Below are 21668 nucleotides of genomic sequence, written 5' to 3'. Positions count from 1 at the left end.
GTTATGGTTTCGCAGTAACTCGAGCTGCAGTCTGCAGGGGCCTCAGTCTTGCACAACGTCCGAATCCAGCTGTGCCAAATAGCTCAGTCCGGTTCATTGAGTAAACATCCAACTTCCATGCCAAGATGCTGAGGAATTATATAAATGGGTCATTTTACAAAAATGTCCACTTTTCTATCTCTCCATAGGAGTCACTGGTGATACTGATCCTCACTGGTGTTACACATAATAAAGGAACACCAGAGACATTTTTAATGAACAATGCATTTTACAGAACGGCTGCTACAGAGCATCAAACCACATGTTGTCAGTCATGGAATATCCACTAAAATATGAAATTTAATCCATTTGTATTCTATTTTTTCACAGTGACCTCAGAATAAAGTCGGTCACACCAGTGACTTCAGCTAAAAGCTTCATATGAAATCATGAGCTAAATGAGAAAATCTCTGATAACTGAAAGACACAGTGGACTCACCATGTGCTTTTCTTCATAGATCCTCAGAAAACAGGTAAAAGGAAGTCAAGTGACGTCATCAGTGTGACTTTTATTTCAGAATAAGAGATTTTTGTTATGCGGTAACACCAGTGACACGACTCCTGGGGAACTTTGTCATTTATTTCATATATTTCATAGTCATGTATAGATTATTTCAGTTAAAATTGCAGAAAAACATGTTTTTTACCTCAAAATATGTCACTCACCCTTCACACATGACTGTGGGGACGAGCTCTTCTGTGGTGCTTGGAATTCTAGATAATTGATTTAAAAACCAATATTGCTAAATTGAGGCTCAAGAAGGTGTAATTGTTCAAATAAGTTATTGTTTTAGTTTAAAATGTAAATAAATTGTAACCCTAACATGTTTTTCAAGTGTAACATATCTGTAAATGCAAGGGACACAGAATTGGACATTCCTGTAGAATGACCCAAATAAATAAATAAACCCAAGTCCAAATGTGAATCACATTTTATTGTTATAAATATCACATCTTACAAACAAGATAACAAGGATAAAAAAAAAGACGTGGTAAAAAACATTGGCTATGTCAAATTCTTATTAGTGCATCAAGTGAAATACTGCATTGCTGTGTATTTTACACACATAAACAACATACAGGACTTGTTGCATAACGGCTAGAATTTGGGGCTCTTTGGCTTTATTTTATCAAAAAACACATACAAAAATACAGTAGAAAGAAATGAGGTATAAAACAAATTTACAAAACTAAACTGGGTACAAAAAAGTCACCGTTTTCTTGGAATTTGCAAGTTTGCAGTGGTATTGGTGACGGCCTTTGGGTTGACTGTGAACGTTTCTGTGCTGCGTTGCTGCTGGCTGCCCGAAACGTCCCCAAAAATAGCACCATTTGAGAGCTCTGCTATTACTGCCTCCCTGCAACAGATAATGACATGTTAGGTCAAAGTCAATATTGGAAATCTCTCAGAAATAAACTAAACTGAACTAAATTGTACTAAACTGTCACTGGGTCAGTTCCCCTCTTGTCACTGGAGTGGGACCCTCAAAGCTACATCTCAGTACCTTTAGTCAGGGAACATAACTGAACCATAATCCACTGAAATGATATGTTCTAAGCTGTACTGACTCCACACACCCCGTCTCGTCTCCAGGACTTTATTTTACTGTTCTGTTTAAAACATTCGGTTATGAAAAGGTACAAATACGAACTTTTCACCTGGAAAAACGTATTTAAGGTTCACAACTGGACCTTAAGACCACTGTTGGAGCTTTGAGGGGACATTTACACTGTTTGAACCTTGATGATCAAAAAATGTACCTGAACAGAACCTTTATTTCTAACAGTGTGGAGGAAAAAAAGCTTTATATGGAATATTAGTATAGCTACAAAACACACACTCTCATCTTCTCTGGACGCTCTTCTGGTCTCCAAAGCCCTGAAATGCTTTGAAGTCTTTGTATGAGGCGCTGGTGTTTCGTCACCTCGCTCAGAAATACAGTGATTTGGCTTCAGGTGCCTTCTACTTTTCCCTTTAAAGTGCTTTTAGTTGACAGCCTGTGTTGTTTTAGTCTGTCATTTTCACTCAGTCACACAGCCGTGGTTCTCAAACTGGTCCTCAGGGACCCACAGACGGTCCTCTTTTTTGCTGCACTGCTATGTTAGAGTTGGGATTGGGCAAATGTGAAGGTCCCTGAGGACCAGTTTAAGGACCGCTGACCTAGGAGATTGTCTGCAGTGTCTCACGGTGGTCGGCACTTTTAGGTGAACGCAGGGAGCTGACTCGCATCGACAGCCAAGTTTTCTTTCCTTTTTTTTTGTTAAATTAAGACAAAACAAATGGGTAAATATTATGACGCTGAGCTGAAACTTTATTATTGTCTTGGTTTGTCACAGGATCCCCCCCAGCTTCTTTCTAGTTTAGAACGTTCTGGCTCTGTCCCCTCATCATCCCCATCATCTGTTGGTTGTTGTGCTAATTTGGCTCTGGTTCTGTTCTTGTTTTGTTTCCCATATAATTCCATATAATTGTTTAGTTCTTTTTTACTTTTTGTCTGAGATTTTTGACCTGTTTTTGTTTGTTTATGACTGGTTGGTGGAGATTTACTATCATCAACATTCCACATAAAGCTCAGAAGACTCGTGTAGGTTCACTGGTGGTTTGGATAGTAAATAAAATGTCTATATCTGTGTTGTAGTCATGGTGACCCCTGGTTCCTATCACCACCACTGTAAAGACATCTGAGTCTCTACAATCAACCATTTCACACCAAACCACTCTGAATGACATTGTCTTCTCCCTAACTATCAAATTATGCATTATGCAATTATATTTTGAAAAATTGGTGAAATTCTGTTCTAATACACTTTAATATCACACGATATTAATTTATCAGTCCATTCATCATGAAACGTTCAGACAATGTAAAAGGAAGCTGTGTTTTTAAGTTGGTTAAGCACAACAAACAAAAGAACTAAGAAAAGAAAGAATTCTTCACGTTACGTACCTTATAAACAGCTGGTGGTTGCCACGGTGATGCTGTACAAATGCGACCGCTGATCAGGCAGGTACTCATCTGTGGACTGGCTGGAATCTCGACTTACAGCAATCACTCCATCCCTGGAATAAACATCAGTATTGTAAAATTCGAGCGTGGGGGGCACTGCACTACGGATACAGGTTCAAAAAGTACAGAACTGAGTTTTAACCATTTGACTAATAGATTAAAAAGCCACTCCACCCAGTGTGTTCTGGCACAGGCCTTTGTCAAGTGACTTCTAAAGGCTTTTTAACCTTTTTCTGCAACCATGAAATTTCTAAAAGACTGCTACGGGAATTCAATCTTATAAAAACACTGATTTGTCTTGGTTTACTAACTACTGATCTGAGAGGTAATAAAGAGCTACTGCTGTCTGAAACATAGACCATATCTAAAATTATCCAGACAGCCCTTCTAATAAGTTCCCCTGTTGCTGACACAGGAGTTCAACTGTGTGCACACTCTATAGCATCCACACATGAGCCTAAGGTCACCATGCCCAATGCCAAGTGGGGTCTAGAGGTCTACAATGCTGCTCCACCGCGTTCTCTGGAGTGATGGAGCTCCATCCAGTACCTTTGGGAGGAGTTGGAGCGATCCAGAACTGACCATCCAACATCAGTACCTGACTTCACTAATGCTCAATCAAATCCTCACAGCAATGTTGTAACATTGCCCAGAAGAGTAGAGGCTGTTACTGCAGAAAAAGGGGGGACAAACTCTAAAAGCAAGAACATCTGTTTGAAATTCACCTCCTCCAGTCTGTGTAGTAGAAGTGGTTGCCGTAGAACACCATGCTGAAGGGATAGTTCAGGTTGCTGTGAATGATGCGTCTGCCCGTTCCATCAGGTGCGATGCACTCCAGACGCTTCGTCCCTTTGCATCAAAAAACAAAAAACAACAATTAATTATTAGAATTGTGTTTAGTGTGTACAGGGTTTCTGTTTATTTAAGTACAGTAGTGATGAGTAAAGGAAAGAACCCGACAGAGATTTTGAATAAATATTCCCTTAATCAATAATCAAATAGATTAGAGATTGTAATCAATAATCAAATAGGTAGTTTTGGCTAACAGAGAATATTAATTCTCTCACAAAGGGTCGGCCTTAGTCTGTCTGCATAGGAGATTCTAGACCCTGGGTTCACAGACAGGCCTGTGTGTACCTACTGACCCAGTGAAGAGAGGGGCAAGTTGACCTTGAAAGGTAAAGCAGACTGGAAAAAACCAGCTGAAACCAGTTTTTAGGAGTGAGCGCCACATGCAATGGCCAAATTGATGGACGAAGAGATGCACCAATTAGAGCAGTGGTGGACGAAGTACATAAATCATGTACTTGAGTTAAAGTAGAGACACCCAAGGTAAAATATTACTCCAGTAAAAGTAGAAGTTCCTCCCTTTAGACCTCCACTTGAGTAAAAGTACTAAAGTATTTACCTTCAAATGTACTTAAGTATCGAAAGTAAAAATACTAAAAGATTAATCATGGCTTTAATGTCCTGTTATCATTTTTATAACAAGACTCGCTTCATTAACTCATTTTAGGTGAAAATACTCCAGTGTCTCTCTTGGTAAACCAGTCTTTTAATAGAATGTCATTAATTAGTGACGCTGATGTCTATTAAAATTATCATCAGCACAAAACACTGAAGGCAAACAGTTTCCATCAGGTAGAACTGAGTGGCTCTGAAATCACTTTTTACAAACAAGCAAAGTTTCAGTTTAAGATTTATTTGAACTTAGTTACAAGTTTAAGTTTAATAAAAACTTTAAACTCAGATTCGCAAATGAGTTTCCTTTACTAAACTGCATCTGTAGGTCTCTGTTCATAAACATAAACTAGACAAAACTAATTTACTATAAAATGAAATGTGTTTGTATAAATTCAGAATAAAGACACGTCAGTCACAACTGCATATGTGTACATATTTCTATATTGTGGTCTGTTTACACAGAGTTAGGTTAGTTCATCATTTATGTTGAATAGACTCTCCCAAAATTTTACGCTGCTGCACTGATGTTGAACCGTGTGCTGCACTGGGTCGGTATGACCAACAGGTCAAAACAAGCTCAAAACAAAGTGACCACTGTGCCCTGATTGGTGTTCTTGCTTTGCGCTTCTTTCGTTTTGACATGTTACGTTTTTATGCACACATAAACCAAAAGGAACGACAGATTTCTCATAATGTAGTGGAGTAAAAAGTGAGATATTAGACTTTGAAATGTAGTGGAGTGAAAGGAAAAAGTCGCCCAAAATGGAAAAACTTCAGTACAGATACACGAAAAAACGACCTAAGTACAGAAACGAATTACATTTACTTAGTTACTGTCCACTGTATTAGAAAATAAGCTCATATCAAAATTTGAAGTAAGGCGGGGGGGGGGTGGGGGGGTATCAAACTACCAGATAAATGGTAGATAAACTGTTGTTTGGAAAACTATTTTGCGCAGTTGGGTCTCTCTCTGTGCCACCTGATGATGAAACTAAGAAGAAGCCCTTTTTCCCTCTTTCCACAAGCTCAGCGTCTGGGGACTCTTTCCTTTTTGACATCTTTTCAGAACTTAGACTTAAAACAGTTATTAGTGAAAGTGTTTAGCTGGTATTAAAAGATTTCTTTTTTATTCATCATATTATGTTGGAGGCCTGGGGTTTGAAGGGGACAGCCTTTGGTCTTAACAAACCATAAATCACATTCTAAGTGTGGGTGCAAATGATGTTTAACATACGAAATACAGACTAAAACACAAATACTTACAATAGAAATGCAAACAGACAGAAAAAGTCATAGGTTTTAAACAATGGCTTGGCCAAAGAATACAAAGCACCTAGTTTTTTTCCCCTAAACCATCTGGTCTATCAGCCAAGACATGCTATCTGAATTTTAGACGAAAGTATGTTGCTGGGTACAGCTGAAAACAGCAGTATTAGTCACCACGATGTTTACAGACAACAGTGATTCATACAGTGTCAGAAACCACATAATCAAGTCTGAGAGAACTGAACTGAACTCCACACGGTTTGAGGCGAGGTCAAAGGGCCTGATCAAAGAGCTGTGATGGTAAATGTATGACTCTTATGCTTCAGAAATACCATTTTATAAAACTGGACAAATAAATAAACACAATTCAGACCTCACGGCTATTAGTTTTAGATATGTGACGTCCATTTGTTAGCTACATTAGCCTCTTGGTTTCAGTGCTAATACTAAAGAGGCAAACTTCAGACACCAAACATGTCTTGGCTGATCACCTACATTTGGAGTACGCAGGGAAAACTGTGGTCAGACTATCCTTTTAACCCTTGTGTGGTGTTGATGTGTTTGTTACTCAGTGGTCTGGTGGACCCACCATATTATTGTTTTTTTTAAATCAATACAGCCATAACAATTTATGTAAAAATACCAGATGTTTAAAATATCACAAGTGTCCAGCGTAGGGTTCTCCTTTAGCAGCTGTAGCCAGTCAGCAGCCTGTCCATGTTGTCCACCCTCACACACACACACACACACACACACACACACTAACAGCAGGCCATGTAGGAGGAGAACAGAGTGAAGGACACAGCACCTCCACACTTTTACTCCCCGCAGGTTCACCCAACACCACATGTGTAATATAAATGTGTGGGGGGTGAACAGAGTGAAGACACTGAAAATGGGTTATTTTATATGTTCTTCACAGAAAATGAGCAAAGGACAAGAATCTGAGGTTTAAATAATAATAAATTGCATCATTTTTCTTTTGGTAAACATTGAAAATGGGTCCCCCAGACCTGAACACCACTGTAGGAAAATGAGGTTCGTACCTGCATCAGCCCAGCACACTCTGCGTGTGGTGGAGTCGAAGGTCAGAGCGTTGGGCAGGCCGATGCCATCCTGGACCAGAACCCTCCTGTTGTGGCCGTCCACAGTAGAGCTCTCGATTTTGGGGGCTTCTCGGTTCCAGTCGGTCCAGTATAGAGCTCTGTAAAGGAAAACACACAGAGGGTCAGAGTGCTTGGTGTAGATACAACACAGTGCTGTTGGTTTGTTTTCATTCTTGGTCAAGAATTAAAAGATCAAATACTGTTTTCTGATTATCCTGATATCTCTATTAGAATAATATTTGGTTTAAAGAGGTTTAGATTGTACTTTAACCTACATTAACCTTTAATTTTAAAAGGTTTACATTTTTATAATTATAAAGAGGTACGATACAGTAACTTTATACTTAAACGCTGTCTGCTTTATAATTTTTAACCATGTGAAGGGAAGAGAGAGTCACTGGTCAGCGCGCATGTGGAACCGAGAGCAGCTCCCAGGCTGAAGTTAGATCTTAATAGCAGCTTTGCATGATTGCAGGTATGATTAAGCGTCGCTTTTATACAGTCTGAGGTTTAAATACACAACTCATACGGCAGACATAAACTCAGATGGACGCTTAATAAGAACAAGCACCACACAAACACACAAACACATGTAAACAGGGAGAGTTGTAACTATTTTGATTGCTCATGAGGTTTGTGTTACATGCCTCCACCCCACACACACACACACACACACACACACACACACACACACACACACACACACAGGCTGTGTGGTTCCGCCAGATGTTTGTTGGCTCTGCACGTGTGGTTTCTGGCCCACACGCTGCTGCACCCCCCCCTCCCGACCATCATCCCCCCAAGCCCAAAGGGCCACGCAAAGCCTATGAAGCAACACACACATCTGGACCAATCTGCAGACTCATTCTCTCATTTTCTCATGCACTCCCTCACTCACTCCCTCTCTCTCTCTCCCTCTCTCTCTTTCTATGTCCATCCTCGCTCTCTCAAACACATACATACGTGTGGTTTCTCACTGGGACATGGTGGGAGACTGTGGGGACGTTAGTGCAGGTCTGCTCTCACTGTCATAGACGACAGAAATGGAATCATAACACGGGCTGACTGATAAAAATCTGTTCGAAGTACTTCTGCAGTGGGGCCCAAAAGTCTGAGATAAACACTGGAAATCTGGGATTTCTTCATTTAAATCTGCAAATAAACAACTAAAAGTTTTAGAGTTAAACAAAGTAAAAGTCATGACAATTAAAATGAAGAAGAAATGGTCTCAATTCTGCACTCTTTTTAGGTCACTATTCAAACTGAAGCATATTTGGTTGGTCAAAGGTCAGTTTTTTAAGTCTGATCTCTTCCAGCGAAGCTCCGGTTCAGACGACTCTCGGGCAGATTTGATCTACTGATCAGAGACTTTTGCACATGCTTATGGAGTCCATGCAGATTCAGTGCACGCTGCCGTTAAAGCAAGAGAGGAACACACCACCAAATAGTAAGAAATTCTAAAATTCAAAGATTCTACTTTTCACTCAAATCGTTATGCTGACAATATCATTTGTAATGTAAATCAGAAGCAGTGTCACCAGTGTTCTCAGACTTTTGGACCCCACCATCGTTTCCAAGGTTACGGTACAGCTATTTCCTTGGTAATGCTGCAGCCACTTCAATTACTATGGTTCATTTTCTCCTCAGTTATACTGTGTCCTCTTACTTCCTGATGCTACAATAATTTTCATAGCTACAGTACAGTCGTTTCCATAGTTACGGCACTTCAATTTCCATGGTTACTCTACACTCACTTCCACTTATATGCTATAGCTGTTTCTACGGATACGCTACATCCACTTCCATTGTTACGCTACAATAATGTCCATGGTTACACTGCACTCATTTTTTATGGTTTCACTAAAATCATTTCCATGGTTGCGCAATACCCACTACCACTGTTATGCTACAGTCATTTTCATGGTTACACTACACTCGTTTCCATGGTTACGCTACAGTCTTTCCTATGGTTACACTACACTCATTTCCATGGTTACGCTACAGTCATTCCTATGGTTAAACTACACTCATTTCCAGGGTTACGCTACAGTCCTTTCCATGGTTCTGCTACAGTCTTTCTTGTGGTTATGCTACAGTCCTTTCCATGGTTACGGTACAGTCTTTCCCATAGTTACACTGCACTCATTTCCATGGTTACACTATACCCATTTCCATTGTTACGTTACAATATTTCCCATGGTTACACTAGACTCATTTCCATGGTTACGCTACAGTCTTTCCCATGGTTATGCTACAGTCTTTCCCATAGTTACACTACACTCATTTCCATGGTTACACTATACCCATTTCCATGGTTACACTACAATCTTTCCCAAGGTTACACTAGACTCATTTCCATGGTTACGCTACAGTATTTTCCATGGTTACACTTCACTCATTTAAATGGTTACGCTACAGTCTTCCTCTCAGTTACACTACACCCACTACCATGCTTAAGCTACAGCTGTTTCCATGGTCACAATATATCCATATACATGTTTACATTACACTCATGTCCACAGTTTTGCTACAATCATTACCATGTTTAAGTTATTTACTAGTAGTGAGAAAAACTGCCCCATCATTGGCTGAATGAAGGTGAGGAGGCAGCTTGTAGATGAATTTGTTTGAAATATTAAAAACTGAAGCAGAAAAAGAAGAAAGATGATTACTACATAAATAGTGAATTGGGGTGACTCGCTGCCGTTAACATTAACATAAGCTGCTACCATTCAGTGGCTACACTGAACAGTAATCTAGCTCTTACAGCCAAAGTTAACTAAGACCTAATCATTTTTAGCCAATATTAAATGTTTAATTATATTTAGAAAGTATATTATTTAGTATTATTGATAGTAATTTATTTTTTATAGCTTTTGCTAATTTTCGTACGCAAGAGTGAGGTGCGCACACACATAGGCACTCTCTCTCCGACTCTCTCACTCTCTCCATGATTGAACACAGAGCAGATCCGTATCTCTGCACTCCATCATCACCAGCAGGAAACTGCTGAAGGACAGGAAATGAGGCTGATTTAAAGTGGCCAATTAAAGCAATTAATTAATGGAGGATGTCTCTGTCTTACGTTATAGCAGATGCTCTTACCAACTGTACATCAGTGTGTTTTGTCCACACAGTGTTACTGACATAGTTGCTGTGTGTCTTTGTTGCTCTTCCAAACCAGAATTAAAAACTGTTACGCTCTGTTTACAGTCAGTTGCAGATGGGAACACCAAGTTACATACAGAGTCCAAAAGTCTGAGAGCACTGGTGAAAATGCTTCTGTTTTGCTTTCCTTTCTCATTTAATAGAAGGTTTTTCATTGCAAATGATATTAGCAGTTTAACAGTCTGAGTGAAAAGCAGAATCTCTGAATGTTTACATGAACTTCAGAATTTCCTAGTATTTGGTGGTGTCTCCCTTTCGCTTTAATGACAGTGACAATCCAAAAGTTGGGGCAAAATTTTCTGATCAGTAGATCAAATCCACTTGAGAGTTGTCTAAACTTCAGCTTCAATAGTGACCTAGAAATACTGCAGAATTTCAAATATTCCTTCTTCATTTTATTTATCACAACTTTTCTGTTTTATTTTTTGCAAAACTCCTTTTTCAAATTTTTTTGTTTAGTTTCAGATTTACATTAAGAAATCCCTGATTTTCTGTGTGAGGCCTCAGACTTTTGGACTCTATGTATATAAAACAGTCAGTGAACTCAAGACACAGCAGTTAAACCGCATACCCTGAGGGGGAGTCCACAATGATGGCTCTCGGATTCACTAAATTCGTGTCAAACAGAATCCGGCGGTCACTTCCGTCCAGGTTTGCAGTTTCAATCTTGTCCAGTGTGCTGTCCACCCAGAATAGCCTCCTGCGTGCCTCATCCACAGCCAAACCCTCAGGACTCATCAGGCCTGAAAAGCAGCAGACTTTCCTTAGAGACTATCCTCATGTGTGAGATGGAAGCAACAAAATTGTTTTATATTATGGAAAACAAACTTTTAAACAGCAGCGTAAGATCATATCATAACTCTGAGCTGAAGTATTTGTGTGTGTTTGAGCAGATTTCATTTGACTAGGAGTGAACTGTGTTGACTGTAGCTGTGTTATCTGTGTTAGCTGTAGCTCAGGGGTGTCCATAGTCCAGAGCTGGATTATTCATATTATCTTTTGGCTGTAGTTGTGTTAACTGTGTTGGCTGTATCTGTGTTGGCTGGATTATCCATATTATCGATTGGCTGTAGTTGTGTTAACTGTGTTGGCTGTGTCTGTGTTGGCTGGATTATCCATATTTTTTATTAGCTGTAGCTGTATTAGCTGTAGCTGTATTAGCTGTGTTGGCTGTGTCTGTGTTGGCTGGATTATCCATATTATTTATTAGCTGTAGCTGTATTAGCTGTAGCTGTATTAGCTGTGTTGGCTGTATCTGTGTTGGCTGGATTAACCATATTATCGATTGGCTGTAGCTGTATTAGCTGTGTTGGCTGTAGCTGTATTAGCTGTGTTGGCTGTGTCTGTGTTGGCTGGATTATCCATATTATTTATTAGCTGTAGCTGTATTAGCTGTAGCTGTATTAGCTGTGTTGGCTGTATCTGTGTTGGCTGGATTAACCATATTATCGATTGGCTGTAGTTGTATTAGCTGTGTTGGCTGTAGCTGTATTAGCTGTGTTGGCTGTAGCTGTATTATCTGTGTTGGCTGGATTATCCATATTATCTTTCGGCTGTAGTTGTGTTAACTGTGTTGGCTGTGTCTGTGTTGGCTGGATTATCCATATTATCGATTGGCTGTAGCTGTATTAGCTGTGTTGGCTGTAGCTGTGTTGGCTGGATTATCCATATTATCGATTAGCTGTAGCTGTATTAGCTGTGTTGGCTGTGTCTGTGTTGGCTGGATTATCCATATTATCGATTGGCTGTAGCTGTATTAGCTGTGTTGGCTGTAGCTGTATTAGCTGTGTTGGCTGTATCTGTGTTGGCTAGATTATCCATATTATCTATTGGCTGTAGCTGTATTAGCTGTGTTGGCTGTAGCTGTATTAGCTGTGTTGGCTGGATTATCCATATTATCTGTTGGCTGTAGCTGTATTAGCTGTGTTGGCTGTAGCTGTATTAGCTGTGTTGGCTGGATTATCCATATTATCTGTTGGCTGTAGCTGTATTATCTGTGTTGGCTGGATTATCCGTATTATCCGTACAGCTGTGTCAGCTGTAGCTGTATGAGCATATTTTTAAGACAGATGGAAATCAGAATGCTTCTTCACCGAGCGCCATGCAAATGCATGTGCATTATATGTCAAAAGACTGTAATGAATTTAATACCAAATGGCATCATGAATCAAACATTACTAAAGCAGCTGGACTGAATTTTATTGGACCAAATTCAGTATAAATGTTCATTGCTCTGTACTTCCATGCTTAAAATTTCGAATCATTTCTGAATAAGTATGAATAAAATGTTGGCAAAGCCAAAGTCCCTTAGGTAGTTTGATACGGTCCATTCTGGCCACCTTTGATAAAAGTTTGGGCACCCCTGCTGTAGCTGTTTTAGCTGCAGCTGTGTTACCAGTGGTATGTGTAGTGAGTTACCATTGTTGATAAGGATCTCGGGCTCCGCTCCCGGCTCCAGAGCCGCTCTGCTGATCGTTCTTCCAGCCAAATCCGTCCAGTACACCTTCCTCTCTCTGCAGTCGTAGTCAATACCGACCACTATGGAGCCCTATCAGAATCACAACCTTAATCAGTCTATGAATGAAAACAAAGAGTCAACAGTGCTCTCTCTACATCTTGTGTAACCTGCGTTTGGCACAAATGGACTGAAAATGAAGAGTTTAAAGGTTTAGCATGGCCATTACCACTGCTTCTAGTTGTTCAACATACTTTTGTCCATGTTATTAGAAAACAGTATGTGATACGGTGTCAGAAACCACATAATCTAGTCTATTAGACATTACTTAACACAGTTTGATGTAACTTGTTTCCTCACTTGTCAGAGATGCATTAGCCTCATAGCTACAATGCACAAACATGTCTTGGCTGATGGGCTACATTTGGAGAAAGGGGGGAAACTGGGTAATTGTTTTTTCACCAAACTTTCACTTTAAGGCTTGAATTTATGGATTTGCATGTCCTGTGTGTTGAACAAACAGAGGCATTTCTGACCACTTGAATTCAAAATCTTTGCGACAGTGAAAAAGTGTGAGGATCTCACATGCAGAGCTAGAAGTACGGAGGATCTCTCCTTGTCCATCCGTGTCCCATTGAGAGGCAGAGCCCCGATCTTCTGGCCTTGAGCATAGAGCAGGGAGGTGCCGGAGGGGGGCGGAGTCACATCAGGGCGTGGCAAAGGATGCCTGGTAGGAGGGGTAACCGTGGGTATACCTACAGGAGATAGTCAAAACAGGAGAACAGTCTTATTGTGAAGAGGCACTGGATAAAGTATTTGGACTCTCATCTAAGGACGCAGCCTAATGACGCAGCTAAATGCTCAGGTGAGATTTTCGAGCCAATAATCTTCCGTTTACAAGCCAACCACAAATCACTACTTAAAACTGGGTTATAGCTCCCTTCAAGCATCTCTTCTCAGAGCATCACATTAAAAAATCACATTAAAAATGACAATAACAAAGAACCTGGTCTGTCAGGTTACTGGGGCCCCTTGATGCTCTTCAAAATAACAGACCCAGATTCTAAACAACGGCAGAGATCATATAAAATACAATTACCGTACATCCTGTCTAGGAGGCCACTGTTTTTGGGTGACACAGACTTCTATTATATCAGGCTGACAGCGTAAAACTAAAGAAGCACCAGACACGTCGAAGCTGATCGACTACATCTGTGCTCAGAAGAAGAGGATCTGATGTTTTGGTGAACCATCCCTTGAACAGAACATCACATTTTCTGCTCCAGCACTGAACAATCCAGTTATATTACAACTCACAAATCAAAAACGACTATTAACCCTTTTACTCTACAGGAAAGCCCTCCGCAGCACCACACACAGTCAAATAGTAAGGGTGTAACAATTACAGCACTTAAGAATTGCAGGAAAACAAATGAAACAGTCTATGATGAACTGATACTGATAACTGTGTTGATGATGCATCTTTTGTCGAAACCACAAAATGTGTAAAAATGTTAACTAGTGATTTGATCGTGGCTGAACTTCACACTGTAAAAAGTAGAAGAATCGCTCATTCAATCTCATTCAGAGTATTTATTTGAGATGGACTTGAATAAAAGCAGTTAAAGGGCCCACATTGACTTTTTTCTCATATTTTATTTCATATATTACAAGTTTACTTGTAATATCTGTGTGGTTTTATGTGCGAAAAACTATTTCCAACCCATTTTACTTACAATTAAACAGGCATATAAATAAACTTAGCAAAACATCTGAATTTGAAAATTAAAAGTAACTTTCGCCCTTCACTTCAAATGTAGTTGATCAGTGAAGACAAGTATTGGGGTCTCAAATGTTCTTCTATAGTTTTGCAGCTGGAGCTTGCAGCTGGAAGCCACATAAGCAAGTTATTGGAGATTACTCAACGGGCCCACATCCTACATTTTTCTTTTCCTCACAAAGTCCACTCATGACGCTTGTCTGTTTACATACCAAAAACATTCATTTTTACAAAACTACTGTCCCTTAGAATTATATAGGCTCTCTTTGTTACAGTGATATGCAAATGAGATATGTTCTGATTGGCTTCCTTGTATTGTGCCTGGTTCAAAATAGCAGTCTGGACTGAAACGCTCCTTATAACTTCAGAGTGAATGGCCGGGGCTAAAGTACTATAGGCTGAACAGGCAGATACATGTAAATGCTCAGGTTTTTTGTGACATCATGAAAACAATGAATTCTAAAGGGGCTGTTTTTGTAGTTTCATTTCCATCCACCGATCAGGCATAACATTATGACCACCTCCTTGTTTCTACGCTCACTGTCCATTTTATCAGCTTCAGCCAATCGGCAGTGACACTGAGGTGTTTAAAAACTCCAGCAGCACTGCTGTGTCGGATCCACTCAGACCAGCGCAACACACACTAACACACCACCACCACGTCAGTGTTACTGCAGTGCTGAGAATGATCCACCACCCAAATAGTACCTGCTCTGTGAGGGTCCATGGGGGTCCTGACCACTGAAGAACAGGGTAAAAGGGGGCTAACAAAGTATGCAGAGAAACAGATGGACTACAGTCTGTAACTGTAGAACTACAAAGTGCACCTATATAGTAAGTGGAGCTGATAAAATGGACAATGAGCGTAGAAACAAGGAGGTGGTCATAATGTTATGCCTGATCGGTGTATATGGACTGTATGGATGAATATGGGATGTTGCCTACTCAATTCAATTTTTATGATAAAAAAAAAGAAAACAAAACGAAGAAAGTTTGACTTTCCATAATAATGGCCATTTAACAACTCAACACATTTGAGGCAAATGAGTGATGATACAGGCATGCAGCTGCCATGATGATAATTGGTGGGGTACAGGCTTCCATCATTTCTTAGATATATTAGTGGCTCCAGTGCTGAAATACGAAGCACACTAACCATGCCTGCTGATGGACTGTATTTGGGGTAAAGGGAGAAAAATGGGTACATGTGATTTTTTTTGAGCTAGAATCAAGGAGGAATCACACTGAGGACTTTCTTGCAATACACTTCTATTATGTTAAGCTCTACTCACAGGCAGGTTTGATGGCGTCGTTCGAGCGAGTCCCGGGCACTTCTCGGCCGTCCTGGTCCACACACCAGCAGTAGCTGCTGTCTCCATAACACTGCACCGGGTTAAACTCTCCAGCAGAGTCGCACTGGGGCAGGTACTGCTGAGGACTCGGCTGACCCCCGTAATGCTCCATCAGACTCGCTCTCCAGCGCTCACACACCGTTTCTGGACGTGGGGGGGGCCGGGGCTCCACTGCAGGATGATGAAAACATGAGCATTATTAGCCTGATCCACTGCCACATCAACAGTCTAGTAAATGGGTAGTTGATGTGGTGGCCTTATGATTACTATCAAGTCAGCTGGTCTTTTATTTCTGTTAACTAGTGCCTCTTGCTTATAGTCCAGGCCTCAGAGGATACAGTTCACAATACAGTGGGCTAACACTGGAAAATTTAGCTATGTGAAGGTAATAGATTTCTATATATTTTTAAAAATATTTGTGAAGTTTGTAGTATATTTCCATTTGACAGACATGTAAATATTAAAAATGTTCACTTATACATATATTTTGTTGACATATGTGCATATATTTCAATATATTGACATATACGTGCATAAAACGCCTTACAAAAAAGATATATTTATATATCACTGCTGTTATTACAGGCATTATATGCATGTATATATGTATTATATGCATATATTTCCATTTTCATGTATATATAAAATACAGATTTTTACTTGTAAGTCAAAGTAATATTGATCATGAAATTTGAACACAATGTAAAGAGCAGCTGGCTTATTTAAATTATGCAAAAAAAAAAGAAAAAGATTTTGTTATGCCAGTGATGATATATTACCAATGAATAAATAAATGAAATAAATTAAGAACTGTTATACATTACAGCCAATGAAATCAAAACGTGACCAAAAATGGGACCAACTGTATATTATACAGAGGTGGTATACTAGCATAAGCAGTGCTTCCAAGAGGAAAGCAAAGAACGAAAATAAAGGAAAGAAAGTGGGGGTCTCCAAAGACACTCTGTCCCTGCTCAGTGAGGCCCAAACTTAAATGTAGTTATGTTATAACTGAAGTTTGGGGGGAGGAACATGCCCGAAACCCCTCCTTCTTCCAGTCTACCGCCCTATAAATTCACATCATCACCTTCCGTTACCATGACGAAGTGCTGGCAATCCCCACCGCCACCTCATCTCCTCCCTGGATTCACAAAATGAATTTAAACTTAAACCTCCAAATTTGAACATATCGCTGCTGTCGGAGCAAAACCTTGTATCTCCAAAACGGTAACTTTACAGGAGAAGGAAAAAACATACCTTACTTTTAATGTAAGTCAATGGAACCAGAATTTTTACAAGTAATTTTGGGCCGTTTCTTTTGGTCCATTCATCATGAAATTTACACACAATATAAAGAGCAACAGGCATTTTCAAAATAAGGCCAAAAACTGAAAAACGACAAAAACGGACATATGACAGTTTGCTCCGACAGGAGCGTTGTACTCCTCCTCCATCTCAGTCTAAATCATCTCCTCTTTATAGAAACTCCTCAGAGTAACCTCCATCCACCTTTCGTCTAATCAAAGTAAGATCCTCTCCCTCCTACATCAGCTCCACATACAGACAGGCTGATCAAATCTGTAAGCAGATGTAACTAAAGTCTCTCCTCCATTCAGTCAGTCATTCTTCCATTGCATGACCCATTTGTCGTCCATCTGGAAGCTTAGTAATGTGTTCCACCCTCTCTTGGCTGTAGTCCTGAGTCAGGCAGGCTAAAGTAAGAAGGCATTTCTGAAGCTGGTGAGAAATGCACACACTGACCAATGTGCGGACTTGGAGAGTCTGGGACGGAGTACCGAGCCACCATATAATCTCCTCCAACTCCACCTGCAACAGGCTCTTTATAATCTAAAGCAATTACTCAGAGAAGATGAGAAGCTAATTAGATAATTAGCATATTCAGAGCCATGCCTGTGATCTAAACCTTAAGACTAGTTTCAGGAATCAGCCTCTGTACTGATTCTGACCTGTGAAAAAGTACAAATGAATTAGAGTGCTTTGTAAAAATCTTACTTACTTAAAGTGGAAGTACAGAGCCAAAGATAAACTTTAGGGAAATTTAACAAAAAACGAAGACTCTGTCTCTGGTCCTGTTAAGCTTGATTCATTGGCAGTGGTGGACGAAGTACACGAACCATGTCCTTGAGTTAAAGTAGAGCCACCCAAGGTAAAATATTACTCCAGTAAAAGTAGAAGTTCCTCCCTTTAGACCTCCACTTGAGTAAAAGCACAAAAGTATTTGCCTTCAAATGTACTTAAGTATCAAAAGTAAAAGTACTAAAAGATTAATTATGGCTTTGATGTCCTGTTATCATTTTTGTAACCAGACTGTTGCTTTATCAACTCAGTTTAGGTGAAAATACTCCAGTGTCTCTCTTGGTAAACCAGTCTTTTAATAGAGTCATTAATTAGTGACGCTGATGTCTATTAAAATTATCAAAAGCACAAAACACTGAAGGCAAACAGTTTCCATCAGGTAGAACTGAGTGGCTCTGAAATCTGCAAAGAAGCAAAGTTTCAGTTTAAGATTTATTTGAACTTAGTTACAAGTTTAAGTTTAATAAAAACTTTAAACTCAGATTCACAAATGAGTTTCCTTTACTAAACTGCATCTGTAGGTCTCTGTTCATAAACATAAACTAGCCTAAACTAATTTACTCTAAAATGAAATGTGTTTGTATGAATTCAGAAAAAAGACACGTCAGTCACAACTGCATATGAGTACATATTTCTATATTGTGGTCTATTTACACAAAGTTAGGTTAGTTCATCATTTATGTTGAATAGACTCTCCCAAAATTTTACGCTGCTGCACTGATGTTGAACCGTGTGCTGCACTGGGTCGGTATGACCAACAGGTCAAAACAAGCTCAAAACAAAGTGACCGCTGTGCCCTGATTGGTGTTCTTCCTTTGTGCTTCTTTCATTTTGACATGTTATGTTTTTATGCACACATAAACCAAAAGGAACGACAGATTTCTCATAATGTAGTGGAGTAAAAAGTGAGATATCTGACTCTGAAATGTAGTGGAGTGAAAGTAAAAAGTCGCCCAAAATGGAAAAACTTCAGTACAGATACACAAAAAAACTACTTAAGTACAGAAACGAATCACATTTACTTCGTTACTGTCCACCACTGTTCATTGGATCATATAATTTAAAACACAAAATTATCGTTTTCCCATAATCTTTCATCAAAATCTGACGACTTTTGCGTCATTCCTAAAACTTTTGATTGGGTTTACATCACTGTACATGCGTTTCACTCAAAAATGCATCATGATTTGTCACTCATGCTAACTGTGAGTGGGAGAAATGCAGTTTTTCTTCCTGTGAAGCTACAGATGTGGACCATTTCCTTCCCTTATCAAACTACATTTGCAGCTGTCCTGCCTGCTGTAGTTCTTTCTCCATTGATTTGGGTCTAAGGATGGAGCTATAATACTTGATGTTACTGTCAAAAATGACAAAATGATCAAAAAGCAAAAGCAGTCCTTAAAGCAGACCAGTCACACTGTCCAACAGCCTTGATGATTTCCGTCCCTCTCATTAAACATTCCAAACAAAAATCAAAACATTTTGCAGAATAGTTTGAAAGATATCAAGCTTTTTTATTCGAGAACCTATAAAGTTGGTTCCTAAATGTCCCCAGAGTTCACCTGGGCGGGTACAGCTGGTAAGGGTGTGGCTATATCAGCACTGCCTGGCATGACCACCCCTTCATTTACACGGGTCATTTATTTTTGAAACGTCATGAAAATCTACGATTTCTGTGGATTTAACAAACGCCTTATAAGTAGCTGACCGTTTACAAGTTGCTGCTGTTATAAATAACCAAAACTGCATTTGTAATGAGAGGCAAAACACTTGAAGCCAGAAGATTTCAGGAATGATTTAAAGTTTGGGCTTTTGAACACCATTGAAATCCAGACTGAACTCTTTCCGTGGACACTCTGCAGAAACAGAGAACCTGAGCTGAAGTGGGCCGTCTGTAATAACTAGAGCTAACACACCTTTATCTGCTGGAAACACAGCTTGTTTGCAAAGATTACAAAATGTGCTCTGCTCTGCAGAGTTAGCTGAAATATTCTGAGGAAGGTTTTTCATTCATAAGTGTGTTCTCCTCTTGTTGCCGTTGTCTCTCTCCTGTCACTTCCAACGTGAACTTATTTTTAAAATAACATGGTTTTCTGGAATCAGCTCTGAGGACGTAAACACGATTCTACCACTGAAGGTGCAGTAGTGGACAGGTGTGAACGCACAGATTCACACAGAGTTTGAAGGGGTTTAGTGAGTAAACTGGACAGTCAAGATTCTAAAAAAAACATGGTAAAAAATGTCACTGGTGTGTTTTTTCTTCACTTCTTACCAATGAAAAGCCTCAAAGGCACAATGCAGCACCAACTAACACTAAAAAAACAGCCAATATGACAGTTTCCTGTATGTCCCTGTATGTCTAAAATCACCTTTATGGCTTTTAAAACTCTTTATCTTCACTGAATTTTAACTGGTTTTTAATAGCAACTGTTGCAAGACTTGATACACTTTAGTGAATGTGGGAAAAATCCAGGGTGTGTTTACCTGGAGCATCGCAGTCGGTAGTTGGGCTCCCAGGTGGGGTTCGGGTGCCCACTCTCTCCTGTCCCCTGCTGTCCACACACCAGCAGTGCCCAGTGGAGCCGTGGCACTGTAGCGGCCGGTACCGGCCCTCCTCATCGCACTGAGGGACGAAGGCTCCAACCAGGGGGACACCACCCGATCCGCTCCTCAGGCTGTCTCTGTGCTGCTCACACTGAGTCTTAGGACGCTCGGGATGAACTGAATAATATATATATAATAATTAATGACTTTTGCTCCCCTGTCTATGTCTAAAATCACCTTCCTCACTTTATGGCTTTTAAAACTCAGTGCGTTCCAAAGCCTAGGCTGCATTTCTTGGCCGCTACATCATAGCAGGCTGTTCCAAAGTGAAGGACCTTTTGTATACAGCCTAGAAATGCAGCCTACGTTCGGAGTGATTTTGCAGACGCAACTGATGTATCCTTCCAGGCCTTCCGTTACCCACATTCCTCTGCGCACGAACGACACAAAGGGGAAAAAACAGCACCAGAGCAGAGCTTGTTTTAAAATGTAAGTTGTTCACGTCCTTCAATTCGTCTTCATGACCTTATGAAGTGTAAAATGATCCATATATTGTATATATTGCATAAAATACATATATTGTATTTTGATCAGACGTATTTACATACTTTATCGAACTACTATCGAGCTACCATAGCAAAAAACACAATGCAATGGGCTCCATTCTCTCTCTCCAGGTCCCTCACAAGTTTCACGCTGCAATTGCGAGAGGCGGGACCTTTCTGGTGACGTCACCACGCAGCCTCGTTAGGACTGTTCCATTTGTGTGACCAACAGGCTACTAAGGAGGAGTCTTCATAGGACAGTCCTACCGAGGACCCGCCCTACCTTGGCTGCAGCCCAGGCTTTGGAACGCAGCTACTTCACTGAATTTGAACTGTTCTTTCTTAGCTCCCTTGTTGCACAAATAGATGCACTTTAGAATGTGGGAAAAAATCCAGGGTGTGTTTACCTGGAGCATCGCAGTTGGTGGGTGGGCTCCCAGGTGGAGTTCGGGTGCCCGCTCTCTCCTGGCCCCTGCTGTCCACACACCAGCAGTGTCCAGTGGAGCCGTGGCACTGCAGCGGCCGGTACCGGCCCTCCTCATCACACTCAGGGACGAAGGCTCCAACCTGGTGGACACCACCCGGTCTGCTCTGCAGGCTGTCTCTGTGCTGCTCACACTGAGTCTTAGGACGCTCGGGATGAACTGAGAGAGAGAGAGAGAGAGGGAGAGAGAGAGAGAGAGAGAGAGAGAAAGAGAATAGAAAAGTGATGTTACTAGAATTACACACACATATTCCCACCCTCACGCTCTCTCTGGGACAGGGGCTCCCTCCCTTACATACCTTTATACGTTCATGAGTGTTCAAAACACTTCAAGCCAGAAGATTTCAAGAACGATTTAAA

General features: G+C 40.3%; 1 protein-coding gene across 1 annotated transcript in view; it reads right to left on the bottom strand.

Moving 5' to 3' along the window:
• Window positions 1-959: 959 nt before the first annotated feature.
• Window positions 960-21668, bottom strand: part of nid2a (nidogen 2a (osteonidogen)) — a 79067-nt gene continuing 58358 nt past the window's right edge. The window contains 10 exon segments of the mRNA XM_036593408.1: window positions 960-1397; window positions 2988-3100; window positions 3773-3896; window positions 6824-6981; window positions 10623-10794; window positions 12470-12599; window positions 13092-13261; window positions 15579-15809; window positions 20220-20456; window positions 21232-21468. Coding sequence (XP_036449301.1) covers window positions 2989-3100; window positions 3773-3896; window positions 6824-6981; window positions 10623-10794; window positions 12470-12599; window positions 13092-13261; window positions 15579-15809; window positions 20220-20456; window positions 21232-21468 — 1571 coding nt within the window. The 3' untranslated portion in view covers window positions 960-1397; window position 2988.

This window comes from Colossoma macropomum, unplaced genomic scaffold (genome assembly GCF_904425465.1).
Source record: "Colossoma macropomum unplaced genomic scaffold, Colossoma_macropomum, whole genome shotgun sequence".
Classification (NCBI taxonomy): domain Eukaryota; kingdom Metazoa; phylum Chordata; class Actinopteri; order Characiformes; family Serrasalmidae; genus Colossoma; species Colossoma macropomum.
The sequence above is the reverse complement of the archived record's forward strand: the minus strand, read 5'-3'. Positions and strand labels throughout refer to the sequence as shown.